General features: G+C 50.6%; 1 protein-coding gene across 9 annotated transcripts in view; it reads right to left on the reverse strand.

Annotated features, from left to right (window-relative positions):
- Window positions 1-268: 268 nt before the first annotated feature.
- Window positions 269-15,697, reverse strand: part of EZH2 (enhancer of zeste 2 polycomb repressive complex 2 subunit) — a 66,480-nt gene continuing 51,051 nt past the window's right edge. For all 9 annotated transcript variants that reach the window (XM_073899334.1, XM_073899335.1, XM_025854796.2 and 6 more), the window contains 12 exons: window positions 12,231-12,322; window positions 10,603-10,843; window positions 9,548-9,717; window positions 9,065-9,159; window positions 7,829-7,869; window positions 7,362-7,487; window positions 6,541-6,719; window positions 5,198-5,293; window positions 4,453-4,534; window positions 3,676-3,756; window positions 3,442-3,526; window positions 269-598 (listed from right to left, as the gene is read on the reverse strand). In XM_073899334.1, the coding sequence (XP_073755435.1) occupies window positions 538-598; window positions 3,442-3,526; window positions 3,676-3,756; window positions 4,453-4,534; window positions 5,198-5,293; window positions 6,541-6,719; window positions 7,362-7,487; window positions 7,829-7,869; window positions 9,065-9,159; window positions 9,548-9,717; window positions 10,603-10,843; window positions 12,231-12,322 (1,349 nt within the window). In that variant the 3' untranslated portion in view covers window positions 269-537. The remainder of the gene's footprint in view (window positions 599-3,441; window positions 3,527-3,675; window positions 3,757-4,452; window positions 4,535-5,197; window positions 5,294-6,540; window positions 6,720-7,361; window positions 7,488-7,828; window positions 7,870-9,064; window positions 9,160-9,547; window positions 9,718-10,602; window positions 10,844-12,230; window positions 12,323-15,697) is intronic.

Below are 15,697 nucleotides of genomic sequence, written 5' to 3' on the forward strand. Positions count from 1 at the left end.
GGGCCTCGGGGACCCGCCAGGCTTTGTCCCTGACGGGCAGCTTTCACTTCCTAACCGGCAATACTGGTGTTGACAAATTACCAATTATACACATAATGTAGGTTATACATATTCTGTGTTTGTTACTATTACACAACGAATGTGCCCAGTGGTACTTGAGATTCACAGAATGACGAAAAAGCCCAGGAGCTGAAGGTGAATGCTCTCCCACTAGAGCCGCGGTCCTAGAAATCGACAGATCTATACCAACAATGACCCAACAACAGGAGGAAGTTCAAGTATTCTTTATTCAAAGTTGAAAAATGTACCATACTGCATTATTGCAAAAATTCACTGGTACAAAACACTCTGCAGCTGGTGAGAAGGCAATAAAAAGTTGATTTTTAAACTCATTACTATAAATTATTCTTACAGTACTTTGCAAATTCAGAATTTCAAACTGCATTTTATTTCTCTAAATTGCCCACAGTACTCGAGGTTCCTGAAGCTAAGGCAGCTGTTCCAGAAAGGAGGAGGGGGAGGAGGAGGTAGCAGACGTCAAGGGATTTCCATTTCTCTCTCGATGCCCACGTACTTCAGGGCGTCAGCCTGGCTGTATCTGAAACGGCACGAGAAAGGAATGAGCCAGCATCCAGCCCAGGTGAGAGTTCACCCCGCCCGGCCTGCTTCAGATCGGGAGCATGCCCCCATGTCTCCGCAGCGCGCGTGCAGACACGCCCGCCTGCAGCTGGGGCACCGGCTCTAGGCTCGCTGAGGACTGGACAGGCCTGTTCGCACAACCCTTGCCCGGCTTTCTCCCCGGCCCTCCCCTCGGGCCCTGACACACTGCTTTGGAGGCAGGTCCCCAGCACTGGGGAGGCAAAAGAAAGGAGGCTGATGTGGCCAGGACAATGACCCGGGCACGCGGGAGGAGGGCACAGAGCAGTCCGGCCGGCGGCCGCCGCGCACAGGGAAGCGATGACCTCCCCCTGCAGGAGGGGGGGGGGGTTCCTCAGCTCCGGTCAGGTTGGTCTCAAGCTCACCTGCCCCGGTGCGGCAGGTGCCATGAAGAGTGGCTACACGTGGCCCCGTTCTCAATCCTCAAAACTTAAAGTTTCTTAAGGGGACAACTAGTCAGCCACAGGATTTATTTGGCTACAAAGTCCTCTGCTTGCATCTAAATATACGTTCTTGTCAACTCAGCACCCCCCCCCCCCCGACTACCCTGCCAGCCTGACACCTGTGAGATCCGGTGGGGCCATGTGTCCTCAGCATCCTGACAGCAAACACGACTTTCCACAGGAAGGACCCAGATGCCGACCAGGTACGATATGAGCCACCCATGTCTTGACCATGAAAGTACTAAAATGCTCAGGATGCCGTAAGTACTTAAGCAGTTAGAATACACCAACGCCCGACCCCCAGTACAACCTGGAATCCGCGAGCACGCTGCGGAGCCGGACGGGACCGCAGGAAGCCGGGGCGGGCCGTCCCCTGCGGGCTCAAACGCGGGCTGCCTGCACTCCTGCCCCACCCGGGCAGACCTCATGTTGTTGCCTCGCAAATACTTCCCCCCACACACACACCGAAGGTGTGCGGCAGCCCTGCCTCCAGCGAGTCTGTTGGTGCCATCTTTCCAACAGCATTTGCTCACTTTGTGTTTCTAGGTGAGATTTTGGTAATTCTCATAGTATTTCCAATGTTTCCATTATTATTACATGCGCTACGGTGATCTGTCATCGGTGACCGTGGATGTTACTACTGTGATTGTTGGGGGCGCACGAACCGCACCCACAGGTGGGGATGGAGGTGACGGAGAAACGTTATGCGCGTTGTGACTGCTCCACCGACCAGCCGTCCCCCCCCCCCCCACGACCTCCCTAGTCCCGGGTTAATAACCCGACAGTGGCCTCTAGGTGTTCGAGGGAAAGGAAGAGTCGCAGGTCTCCCTTTAAATCAAAAACGAGAACCGATGAAGCCCAGGGAGGAAGGCATGTTGAAGAGCAAGATACACCGGAAGCTAGACCTCTTCCCTCAGTGAGCCAAGTGGTCGGTGCAAAGGGAAAGGTCTCGCAGGAAATTAGAAGTGCTACTCCAAGGGCGCCCGGCTGGCTCGGTCGGAAGAGCGTGCGACCCTCAGTCTTGGAGTCGTGAGTTCGAGCCCCATGTTGGGTGTAGAAGATTGATAAACTTAAAAACAAAAAGTGCTACTTCAGCGAACGCACGAATGGTAAGAAAGCGAAACAGCCTTACCGCTGGCCTGGGGACAGGGACGGTGGTCTGGACAGGAGCCCACACCGGCCACACATTCCCTTGAGCCAAAGCCTAATCCAGAGCAAGGCCCGACTCTCCTCCGGTCGAGGGCGGCCGGGAGGGGAGCCCCGCGGAAGGAAACCTGACGCTGGCGGAGGCTGGCGCAGGAGGCTCCGGGAAAGAAGCCGTCTCCGTAACACGGCCGAGCGCGGCGAAGCGGCCGGCTTTCCAGAAGGCCTAGCTAAGCTACGCGACGAAGGCGGCCGCGCTAAACACCAGATTTTCAGCGTAGACGGAGCAGTCTTCTCTGGGAAGAAGATGTCAGCCAGGACCTCCCCAGCCGGAGAGGAGAAGGCAGCGCCCGGCTGCCAAGCCCCGAAGGACAGGCCGCCCTCTGGTGCGGGGCTAACGCGGCCGGTGACCTGAAGTTGAAGCCGGCGCTCAGGGACCGTCCTGAAACCCGTCGGGGGCGGAAGAACGAGGCTGCGTCGGCTCCGCCTGTGCTCTAGAACCGGGACGACACAGCGGCAGCGGGAGAGCAGAACGGGGAGCGCGGCCTGAAGCGGGGACCGACGTGCCGCAAGCTCAGGAGCAAACGGGCCCGGCCGAGCAGGTGCTGCTCCGGGACGAGCAAAGCACGGGGTTTCCCGAGTCCCCTCCCCGGGGCGGGGGGAGACGAAGAAGGAGCCAGCACAGGACAGCAGCTCGGCTGAGGAGGCGGCGGCGGGGCCGGAGAGGACCGACTCCCATTCCGAAGGCAGCTGTCCTGGGGGGTGAAGGGCCCCCGGGCGGCCGCGGCCGCCGCGGAGAAAGCGCGCGTGACGGGCGAGCCGTCGGGGCGGCGAACCGCACGGTGGTCTGAAGCAGCCTCCAGCGCCCAGCACCCGGAGGGCTCAGCGGCCGGCGGCGGCGCCCACACCCTCCACCCGCGGGAAGATTACCATTCACTTTAGTGCAGTGGTCGGGACCCGAACCCGCAATATCCAAGCTCTGCCCGCCTTTCAAGGAATAACCATTACTTGTGTAGTGGGAACTCTGCTACCAAGAAAGTACACCTACCTGCCCACCACTGGCCCTGACAAATAATGAGCAGAAGCAAAGCCGTCTAGAAATGGAGGATCCGACAAAGAGTGAAAAGACAGCCTTTGTCCACAGCTCAAAATTCAGGAACATAAGGCCCTCGGGTCACACCAGAAATACATCACCAACCTGTAATCGAAGAACAGCTCTTCACCGGTCTGGATGGCTCTCTTCGCGAAAATCCCTATCCGGTGGTCGCCGTTCACCATCATAACTGGGACGAGAAACACCGGCGTGAGTCGCATGAAGACAGGCCCCAGCAGCGTGCGACCCGCACACACCAGCGTATGGCCCAGGCCCACTCCCGGCCCGCACTGGTCTGCAAGAGCTTCTCTTGGGAATGCTGGCTCCATTAGCACCTACCTTTTGCATAGCAGTTTGGATTTACTGAATGATTCGCAAAACGGATTTTGTTACCCTTGCGGGTTGCATCCACCACAAAATCTAAAAAGAGAGAAAATAAGCGTAATCACGTGAACCGCTTCAGGCCTACGTCTGTAAACATGAAGTTATTACAGTCCCACTGACGCTCCTGGCTCTCGTTCTTCAGGGTTTGCCTTTACAAAACACGGAATCGAAATTCCTAACTTCAAGAGTAAGCATTTCACGTTTACAATTGTTTTTTCCACTCTCCTCTCTGTGGAACACGTTCACAGAAAGCCCTTCTGCTCCGTGTCCCAGCCAAGTTACTCTGAGGCTGGGGGTCAAGCACCCCCCCGCCACCAGCAGCAACACCTACTGCGACCAGATGTCCTCTAGCCGAGATCATCATCTAAAAACCCGCTTCCTTACTCTCACAGCCTTCAAGAACACCCAGGGAAGTCCGGGATAGGCTGCCCAATTCAGCGCTCCAGCCCCTTCCTCGGTCAGTTGGAGCACTCGTGACAGAGGCAGGGGGCCAAGCAGACCCCAGGCCCAGGTCGTCGGCAGCACAGCCGGAGAGCATCGGCAGCAAACCTGCAGCAAGCTCCAAGCCGTCTGGTCCAGCCTGGTGGGCTTGCGAACACACAGCCCGTCCCAAAGCCTGTGCCAAGACCTAAGGGGTCCCAGGCGCCCATGAGGTGAAGATGGACCCCCTGCCTTCGCGTGCAGACGGGCAGCCAGCGGAAGGCTCCAGGACGGCCGCCAGGTCACACGTACCATTGTTCAAGTTGAACAGAAAGCTGCACATGTATTTATCATACACTTTCCCTCTTCTGTCTGCTTCATCTTGAGAAATAATCTAAAAGGGAAGGCAGAGGATAAGATTGTTTTGGATTAGGTGATCGAGACTGGCAGGCGCACACAAACAAGCTCCTCAGGCGAATCTGAGACCTTCATGAGGAACCCCAACCACGGCCCCTGCAGCCGGTCTCAGGCCGCGTGCTGGTGTTTCAGAACCGGGATCTTTTAAGGACTTCAACTCATTGAAATAGCATTTCCACATCAAAAGGATGCAGAAAGTGATTAACAAAAAGTCTTTTCACTGAAGAAAAAATACAAACTGGTTGGGTGAATTCCAAAATGAAGCCAGCCCAATGGTTTTTCCCTCACTCTACAACTAAAAAGGCGTATGATTAATACCACTGTCGTTTCTAGATCCTTATCAATTAGGCTGTGGACCAAGCAGGGCAGACTCTACAGCACAAAGCTCTTGTTCTCCGCCTTGTCCCCAGATGATAAATGCTACATGTGACAAGGACTGAAGCAGTCTACTTACCAAGCAAGCCAAACCCACAAGCAGAAGTTAAGTCCAAGCTGAAAAGGCATTTTTTATTAATTCACTTCTAATCGAACCCAACAGACTCGTCCAATGACATCAACCCAAAACAAAGGAAAGTTACATACAATCCCACACGAGATCAGGATACACTGAACTGCCTGAAACTGGTTACTCTTGCCTTACCTCTCCACAGTACTCCGAGATGAATTCATTTTTCTGTACAGGATCCTTGATGAAAATCCCCCAGCCTGCCACATCAGATGGTGCCAGCAATAAATGCTAGAGAAGAAAGCGCACACAGTCGCATCGGCAAAGCATGCTGACACGTTAACCGCAGGATGACCCGCCATCCGGCCTCAGCCCCGTTCGAAAGCAGCCATTTGACCAGACGCTGTCGGCAGGAGAGCCCTGAGCACCCGTGACCGAGGGGCCAGCCTCCCAGGTGTTGGAAAACCGTGGTTTCCTTTAAAGCACTATCTGACCCTACCGTTAAACAAATGAAACCCAGTTGGCAAAAAAGTATGTTATCTTCTGTTTCAGGAGAAGGTGTGTCAACATGAACAGTTTCTGAACAGAGAGGAGTTTATGGTGTAAGGACAAGTATGGGGTGAGGGAGAAAGGAGATGGTGAGGACTGAGCAGGGGGGCCCTGGGGACTGTCCCAGTATCACTAGGACATGAGAACGAAATTAACAACCTAGAATAAGAAAACCACCTGACCCCTGAACCCTTCACAGCCAACACACAGCTGCTGCCAGGACCAGAGTTTCTGGTGGAGGGCACGGCTGCCCCGCACACGATCTCAGTTATGTCCTGTGACGGCTCAGGAGCCTAGGATGTGAATATTGTCCGTGTGTCTGTTGTCCGCCCCCCGCCCCCCGCCATGGGCAACACAGGCCGTGACCTCAGCAGCAGGGGGTTCAGGGCCAGAAGGCCTGGGTTCATGGTTTACAGTTAGGATGACTAGTAAGCGGACACACACAGCACTTAGAGAAAGGATTATGTCACATAGGGCAGGCCCCGTTCTAACAGCTTGACATTTAGTAACTGAAGAAGAAACCCTGGGTCTACCCTAAAGTCAGACACTGAGCTTCCCCCCAACGATGCTGGCAGGTTCTTCTGCTCGGTCATCGCCTTCCCGGGGCCCCAGTTACTGTCCCCTGCCTGCCCGTCGCAGGCCGCAGCTCCGCGGTGGTCCCGGCTGTGTCCTCAAGGTCATTAAGAAACGGAAAGGAAGTTTGCAAAAACCGGGTCTCTGTGTTCTGAAGGGAACACCATGTATTCACATGGAGACTAGAGAACAACTTCTATATACTAGAAAAACCCCTCTCCAGAACCTAATGCCATTCGGGGCTGCCTGTCAGAACTGGCTGGTCCACCTTACACCAGCGGGGAGTGCCCCGTACACAACGGAAGACCGCCGAAGGGCCTACCGCCGCCCCCAAACGCCGCTGTCCCATCAGGAAGCCACCTGGCTTTCACTAACGGCAGCGGTGCACCGGCCACGGCCCCGGGGCGGGTGGGTACCTTCTTGGAGCCGCGCTGGATGCTGCAGTTCTTGCAGGACACGTTCTTGCTGTCCCAGTGATCGGCGGCGCCGCACGTGAGGCAGAGGTCGGGGTCGCACTCGCGCACGGCCAGGTAGCATGGACACTGCTTCGTGTTGCACTGAGCTTTGCAGCGGCAGCCGGGGAAGCGGTTCTGACCTTCAGAAGGAGGCTCCTTGTCACATGGAAACCTTGCGGAACCCTCACCACCGGTTCCCACAGGTTCCCCCCACCCCGCCCAGACCAAGAGGAAACCCTTGACAGGACAGGAAGTGAGAGCTGTCACTACTGAGAACGATCACCACTGAGCTTTGGGCTTTCCATTCATTATTTGTTAGGTGGTACGTGTACTTAGAAGCTGTTCTATTTAGTCTAAGCCCTTACTTCACACCCATTTTATAAGAGCCCTAGTTCGTGACCCTTCTTAAGGGTCCACAGTTCTAGACACTTCCTTGCTTTCCAAGCTGCCTGTGCTGTCTCGTTCAACGTTTCCAGTCACCGTTACGCTGAATTCTGAGCCCAGCGCACTGATGATTTCCAGCAGCCAGAGGACCTGGGCAGCCATTTCTAGATGCCCTTTTACTCTGCGCCAACTCTACTATGATTTAATTTCAACAATCCAATTCCGCCTAGCCTGCCCACAGACGCACTGGCCACTAGCACAGAGCCCGTTACGGCGCCCCATAAATCCTTGTAGGATAAATACATTTTCTAAAATCTTGTTTTGGCTTACTAGTTTAACCGCTGACCAAAAGCCTCTGTAATTCTCATGCAATTCATCAAAACAAAACAAATACTTACACTCTGAACTACACTGACAAAACTTTTCACAAAAATTTTGTGCTATCACACAAGGGCACGAACTGTCACAAGGCTGCCGTGGATGGTCACAGGGCTGGTAGTTGTAAACGTGGTTGGAGGAGCCATCTGCGTAAGGACAGATCCAGAGGCGATCAAACACGACGACCAAGAATATATTCTCCCCCTTACACCTGGCATGCAGCAGGTCTTCCATGCTGTCCTTGTTTACAGAGTGATGGCAGATACTACCTCCCATTCCCCCACGTGCTTGGCGAGTCCCGAGCACTGTCCCCCCAATTCCAGAGGACTGACTGGAAGTAAATCAGCAGACATCCTCCGTCTCCAGGAGTTTAATGTACAGAAGTCAGTTATATCAGAATATCCCAAACACTAATCCAGTTACTATTCTTAAACAAATGAGTAGACATTTTTAAGTTAATTATGAAGTTGAACAGAAAGATGCTAACCCTTTTTCAGCTGTATCTTTCTGCAGTGTGCAGCCCACAACCTGCAAAACACAAAATATAAGTCATCTTTGTGAAGCTAGGGAGTACAGTCCCAGCACAAATCCAACGGAAGCTACTCAGACGGGTCAGTGTGTGCCCTGAACCTAATAGCGCTCGGAATCCAAGAACAGCTGACCCTTGAACAATGTGGGGTTTGGGGTGCAAACACCCCACACCACCCAAAATCTGCATGTAAGTTTCGACTCTCCAAAAACTCACCTGTGGACCAAGAGCCTTACTGGTAATTGATTAATAGTACAGATTTTCTATGTCATACAGATTATATACTGTGTCCTTACAATAAAGTAAGCTAGAGAGAAGAAAATATGGAGAAACTCTATTTACAGGACCGGAAAGCACATGGAGGTGGCCCCATGTCGTCTGAGGGTCAGCTGTAACCACACGGGAGTACGGCCGCCTCCCCACCAGTCTGGGCCCTCTGTGGCAGGCCACGTCTCCCGGGCTCACTGGGACGTGGATGAGCCTGCAGTAGTATTGTTTCTAATTTCATCTGTAGTCGTTCCACTGAGCTGTACGATCAGAATTCAACCAAGAAACTCAGCTGCATCTACCAAAGCCTAAATTCCTACGGGAAAAACTAAGTTCGTTCTTCCAGTTCTAAATGAATTTAGTCCCACCTTTCATAAAGGGAACGTGAGCATGTGCAGTCGGAGCGTAGTCCTTTACCCCTTACCCAACTATGCTTCTCTCCCAAGACCACGGGGGCAGGAGGAAAGAGCAGCAGGCACGGCTTCGGGCTCTACACTTCCGAGGGCAGTCCGCCTGAAAACCCTCCCTGCGCTCCTCGCAGGCACAAGCCTCTGTGGAAGGTGACCTTCACCAGGCCGGAAGCAACCCCGCACGTGGACAGAAATCAGGCTGCTAGACTAAAGCCAGCTCCGCGCCGTCAGCCGTCGAGATTCCTGCCCAGAGCCACGTCCTCGGTCCATCTCTGAGCAGGGGAGCCTTGCCTGCAGAAGCCACTAACTAGCTTTCCTTAACGAAAACGGAGCACTGGTGCCCGTCGCTTTTAGGACCCCCCCACACCCCGAGTCAACTGCACGCTGCTGTGCTCTTAAAAGAGAAAAAGCTGAGCGAGCGCGTACGCCGACCTGACTCCAGGGCCCAGGTGGGGGGCGGTTGCCCCCCGCCACAGAAGCGCCTTGGTGACCCTCGGCCGGCCGCACACAGGCTTACCGGTGTTTCCTCTTCTTCTTCCTCGGCGGGGTGTCCACATCCTCTGCTGGGGCCGGAGCTATGATACTGGACTCTTTGACCCGAAACTCATACACCTGACAAGAGGCAGAGTCACAGGGCCCTGAGCGCCGTGCATGAGACTCGCCGGCACCAGAAACCTCTCCATCTCAGCACAGGTGCTGCCGGGGGCCGGGGACACAGCGAGAAGCGCACGCTGACCCGACCCTCATGCGGGGAGCGTGGCCACCACCACGCTCTGGGCAAGAGGCGCAAGGCTAGCCTCACGTCTTCCTGGCTTGGTAGATCCACTGCCTGAAATATCTCAAGTCGGAAGGATCGTTTTCCTTCAGTTCCTGCTCAGTGAAAAACAACGAGATGAACAGGAGCTGGAGAACAGCCATGAATGGTCTTCTGTTTGGACAGTGACGACTTGGTTTCCCTCTATCTCAACTTCCTGAACAGTGTTTTATCAGATGTGCTTACCTGTCGACAAGTTTTGGTCCCGATGAGCCTGGCAATGGCACAGAAATTGTCATAATATGTGCCGATGAGGACCCTGAACATTGAGGCCTCAGCACCGCTCCACTCCACGTTCTCGGGAGGCTCAATGTTGGGCTTCATCTTTATTGGTGTTTGACACCGAGAATTCGCTTCTAGAAAACCAAAGTTAAGCACTGGTCAAGAAACGATGGACGATTGGAAAACAGTGTAAAGAAGTAAAACCACGGGGCCTGGGTGGCTCAGTCAGCTGAATGTCTGCCTTTCACTCAGGTCATGATCCCAGAATCCCGGGATCGAGCCCCGCGTCGGGCTCCCTGCTCAGTGGGGAGTCTGCTTGTCCCTCTGCCCCTCCCGTCCACTTGTGCGCTCTCTCGCTCTAATAAATGAATAAAAAAAAAAAAAAAGTAAAACTCAGGTTGTGCTTAAGAAAAAAGGAGTGAACCATCTCAAGAATAAACAATCAAGCCTCCCATGGAACACAAGGTTGGGCTGCCTTTAACACCATCTTCTAAAGTACAAGCTGAGGGGCGGCAGGCTGGCTCAGAGAAGCACGTGGCTCTTCATCTCAGGGTCTTGAATTCATGCCCCACGTTGGGCGTAGGCCTACTTTAAAAAAATGTAAGTTGAGGGGATCTGCCACTATTACTCATGGTGTAAGTCACAGGCCGAAAGGTTAAGGACAAGCCCGGCAGCAGAACACTGGTTGGGAGCGCCCGGGGGCTCTCCTACTCAGAACTGCCAGCGGATTAAAGCAAACGATGTCCTGTCCAAGAAGGACGGAGAAAGGACAGTGACCATCCCGCCTGACAACACGTGGGATCGTCAACCTTCCAATAATCAGGCGGGCAGGTCTCACAGGCGCGGATTCGGGCGCGGGCAGAAATGCCGCTGCACACCGTCAGGGGTCTCTGCTCTCAGACTCGTCCCTACGCCCAGAGCTCGCCCCTGCGGGAGGTGCGCAGCCCCGGCCCCGCCCCGGCCCCGCCCCGGCCCCGCCCCGGCCCCGCCCCGGCCCCGCCCCTCCACCCGGGGCTTACCCGAGGAGCTGGAGGTCTCGTCCTTTTTCTCCTCCTCCTCCTTATCGTTGTTCTCCCCGCCGGTCTCGGCCCCCGCCTCCCTGTCGCTGTCTGTGTCCTTGGACTCCAGCACGTTGATGGTGGGGGTGCTGGGCCGGCTGCTGTTGGTGGGGAGCCTGCCTCTCCTGCGGCCACCGGGCCGCTTCGGCGGGGTCTTGATCCGCTCCGCGGTGAGGGCGGCAGCGAACTCCTTTGCTCCCTCCTACGAAGTGAAAAACGCACACGTCAAGGCCCAGCTCCACAAGGCGTTTTGTTAGATGAGAAAAAAAGGACCGCATAAAGCAAGTTAGTCAATAAATATGTCACAATACCCATTTTTACAAATCATCATTTCCGTATCTAGATGCTCTTGGTTTTCTATCTGCTTTTGATAGTTTACAACTTTCAGAAAGGTACATACACGTTCTCCTTGTGCTTACAGGGGGTGAAATTAGACAATTCTATGTGAGCTGGTGAACTATATAAAGTGACTGTAGTAAGTTACAACATAACATAAAAAATAAGTCTCTTTAAATATGAACTTTTACAAGAAGAATCATACCTAATGTGCATCCAGAGTCGTACTTTCCTATTTCAGGCTTCAAGATACCTCTCTCCGATAATATTTAAAGTACACAAGAAGAATATAAAACAGAGAAGCATGCCAGACTTCGTCACTTCCTGCCTTACTATTAAAACATCCCATTTTTTTCCAGTGAGGGATGCACAGCCCCCAGAAGTCGTGAAAGGAGCTTGAGGAGCAAGGCTGTGAGCATTACATTCTGCATCAGCAAGTCCAATAATCCAGTCTTAGAGAGTATGAAACAACAGTAAGATCATGGATTATAGAGAGACCACAGAAACATCTTAGACGAGCCAAATAAAATTCTGCCTTTACAGAGTATTATAAAATAGTGCTCGAGAATTCCATTTTTAGTGGCAGTAAAAGGGAGAAGTTTGAGAGCAGCCAACAGTTTTACACTTCATTCTACAAAAACCAAATTGCTTAAAAATAGGATACCTTCTGCAGGTGCCATTCAATGAATCTTCTGTCCAAAATCCAACAGGCAATATATACCCATTTAGTTCCTAGGTAGGAGTGGCTTGGTTCAAAGAGGGGAAATGGTAAAAATAAGATAGTACCCGTAAAAAACAACTTTCCTACCTCATATTCTCCTAAACCCTTACCTTTTCTCCATCATTTAAAAAAACAAAACCTGTGGGACCGACCACCTGACTCAAACTACCATGGGGTCTAAGACTCGAGAAGGGCTAAGCTGAGGAAGGCTCACCGAACTGCTGGGGCTTAGGGGGCTACCTGTGCTTCTCACGCTCATAACGTGGTGGCAGGTGTAAGAGTCCTTGATCCTAAAGGCCTCAGAAGGCTGCTGAAGTGATTAACACAGATAGACAAAGAATAATACAAGATTCATGAAGGACTAGAATGTGCAGTACGTAGCGGCCAGGAAGGAACCCGCACGGGTGAGAATCTCTGCCTAGTATACAGCCAAGTACGGGAGCAACAGTACCACGCTGCCTTCAGAGACCTCGCCACAGTCCACCAGTAAGACTCCTCCAGTGCCCTCTGACCATGCAACGCTCGAGCTTACCAAGTGCTGGTAACACTGTGGTCCGCACGGTTTGTTGTCTAGAGCCGTCTCTGTGTTCTTCCGCTTATAAGTATTGGGTGTTGCATGAAAAGCTGCAAAATAAACAAAGTATCCAAATATAACTATATTTACTTTTTCATTTCCACCGTTTCAATGGAAAAAGTCACTTAATACATTACAAACTTGCCAAAGTGTTATTTCCATGACAGAACTTTCCTTCAAGCTCTTACTGAATCATCTCCACGTATTCTCCTCGACTCTCCCCTGGAACAGTGCCACTCCTCCCCACCAACCCCTAACCAGGGGGGAAACAGTAAATTCTGGAATAATTAGTGATTCCCTATTTTTCTCCTTACAAGTAAAACTGAGGCACATAACTCTAAAGTCTTGATTATGAGCATTTATTTAGTCTTTAATATTTCCATAGAAATAACTGGTATGTCCCCTCTACTAGGAAATCAGATTTCCTATTTTTTACCAAAAGAATTCTAGCATCTACAATTTCTTGATTTCCAAGTGAAGTTCAACAATCAGCTTGCCAAAATGGAGAGGAACAGGACAGCACTTGTTAAATAACTAGTTTTTAAAAATAAAGAGGATGAGATGCCCGGGTGGCTCAGTCAGTTAAAGCAGCCGACTCTGGGTTTTGGCTCAGGTCATGATCTCAGGGTCTTAAGAGCGAGCCCCGCATCGGGCTCCCTGCTCAGCGGGGAGCCTGCTTCTCTCCCTCGCCCTCTGCCTTACCCCCTGCTTGTGCATGTTGTCTCTCTAAAATAAATCAATCTTTAAAAATAAAGAGGACAAGGGCACCTGGCTAGCTCAGTTGGAAGAGCATACAGCGCTTGAACACAGGGTCATGAGTTCGAACCCCATGTTAGGTGTAGGGATTAAATAAACAAACTTTTAAATAAATAAAGAGGACAGCCTCAGACCACTGAAATTCAGTTTCTTCAGATAAGACACAATGCAGGAATCTAGTGAGAGCCTGTAGTCAGCACCCTTCTCCAGGAAACACGTGGTCACATAAAAGAGGTCTAGAAAGAAGTGCTTGAAACTTAAAATCCCCAAATACTGTGATAACAAAAAGATTCAAATTCTAGTACAAGGGCAAACTAAACATGAACGCACAGCAGTGAAACCCTTGAGAAAGCCTACTTCCAGCTATCAAGGCAAATCCTAGAAATGCCCTGTTCAGAATCACACAAGATGAAAATAACCTTAATCTGGATAAAAATAAGTGACATATTCATGAAACAAACCATTTAAAAAACACCTGTAGGGGCACCTGGGTGGCTCAGTCGGTTAAGCGCCCAACTCGTGATTTCAGCTTAGGCCCTGATCTCATTGAGTCATGGGATTGAGCCCCAAGTCAGGATATGTACTCAATGTGGAGTCTGTTTGAGATGCTCTCCCTCTGCCTCTGCCCCTCCCCCAACTCAAGCACATGCTCTCTCCCCCCAAAAACAAAAACAGTAAAAAAAAAAAAAAAAAAAAAAAGTCTCTAAAAAGCCATACTTCTATCCACAGAACTTAAATAGGAAAGACAGACTGATGAGGGAAATAAGGAAAAAAAGACAAAGTTATGTTTTTTGAAGTAGAAATTCAAGGCTCAAATTGAAGTTTCTTCAAGTGTGTGTTAGATTTCCCTGTGAAATGACAGACTGACACCACAACTAATTTAGCACTGGATTACCTTTTTGAACAGGTGAGGACCCCTAAAATACAAAGTCTGAGCCTGTAAAAAGTTAAAGTCACACCAGCAGCAAGGAATTACATTGATCCAAAAAACAAGATCGTCCTTAAGCCAGTTAGCAGCACAAACGGAGTGATCTATTTTTGGTAAAATTTGTTTTTAGTGTGGATGTCTCCCCTATTTATATAAAGACTGATGTTCCTGATTTCACCTGATCCAGTGAAAAATACAAAGGCACATACATATCTGTACACACGTGCACAGAGGAGGAGAGCACCCCCACCTGTCCTGGGCGGGGAGACACCACAGAGACATCAGTCACACAGCACTCACCAGCCAAGGTCTGACTATGAAGGAAAAGCTAACCCACTAATAATCAAAGGTACTTTATTATCAAAGGTAAAAAAACATTCTTAATTTCACATAGCATTTAGCTCAAGAAAGAGAACTATTCTCCTTACTAGACTTCCCTCAGAATTTCAAACTTCAATTGTTTAAGAAAACCAGTTCTTTATTATAAAGAATTGCCTCTTCTAGAAATGTCTTGACTATTTGAGATTTTCAAAATACTTAATATTTTCACATAGGCATCTTGAAATACTAGTATTTCAAATAAGTTATTAAAATATTTTTCAAGCTAAATATAATACGGGGGGAGATTATATAAAATTCCCTGATCAAGAAAATTACTAGAAAATTGAAGCAAGGTGCTTTCTTAAAAACTTTACAAAAAGGAGAGGACATGGAATGTTGAGGGCTTTTGGTTTTGGGGTTTTTGGGTTTTTTTTGTAATTTCAAAAGCAACCTACAAAACCTTGATGAAAAATGTGAAGGTTTTCAAAGGCAGAAAGACCATTGGGATAGACAGACCCAGCTCTTCCCTATCCCTGTGAGTGAGTCAACTGGCAATTCTAAAAAATGGCTCCGAAATACAGAGTAGACCCTCAGGACCTTCTAATGTTTCACCAAGTAATGATAACTCAAACACAGAACTGGGGAATCAGAGAATTTCAGAGTTGGGACAAACTTCAGCAATCACCTATGGTGATTTTACAAGTTAGGAAACAGGACCAAAGAGAATAGTTTATGTGGCTAGTTAGATGGCAGGTGTGCTGAGACCCTCATCCAGCAAGCTTGCCACATGGAGGAAGAGAAACCTCCCCTCTCTAATACAACACTTCCCTTCCCTTAAATACTTCAGCTCGTTGTCATGTGATAAATATGACAAAATAAATGAACACATTTCAGTACAAAGTGTCAGTTTTATACATTAGGTTCTGCTCAAAGTACTGATCCTGTCTGCTCTGATAAGAACTTGGTACTAAGAATTCTTATTGAGGGCGCCTGGGTGGCTCAGTTGGTTGGGCGACTGCCTTCGGCTCAGGTCATGATCCTGGAGTCCCGGGATCGAGTCCCACATCGGGCTCCCTGCTCGGCGGGGAGTCTGCTTCTCCCTCTGACCCTCTTCCCTCTCGTGCTCTCTGTCTCTCTCTCTCTCTCTCTCTCTCAAATAAATAAATAAAATCTTTAAAAAAAAAAAAAAGAATTCTTATTGAAGGGGCGCCTGGGCGGCTCAGTCCTTAAGCGTCTGCCTTCGGCTCAGGTCATGATCTTGGGGTCCCGGGATCGAGTCCCACATCCGGCTCCATGCTCAGCAGGAAGCCTGCTTCGCCCTCTCCCTCTGCCTGTGTTTCCTCTCTCACTGTGTCTGTCAAATAAATAATTAAACCTTTAAAAAAAAAAAAAAAAAAGAATTCTTATTGAATAGGGGCAC

Source organism: Callorhinus ursinus, unplaced genomic scaffold (assembly GCF_003265705.2).
Source record: "Callorhinus ursinus isolate GAN/ISIS: 27379988/994484 unplaced genomic scaffold, GSC_fseal_2.0 scaffold12, whole genome shotgun sequence".
In the NCBI taxonomy this organism is placed as follows: Eukaryota; Metazoa; Chordata; class Mammalia; order Carnivora; family Otariidae; genus Callorhinus; species Callorhinus ursinus.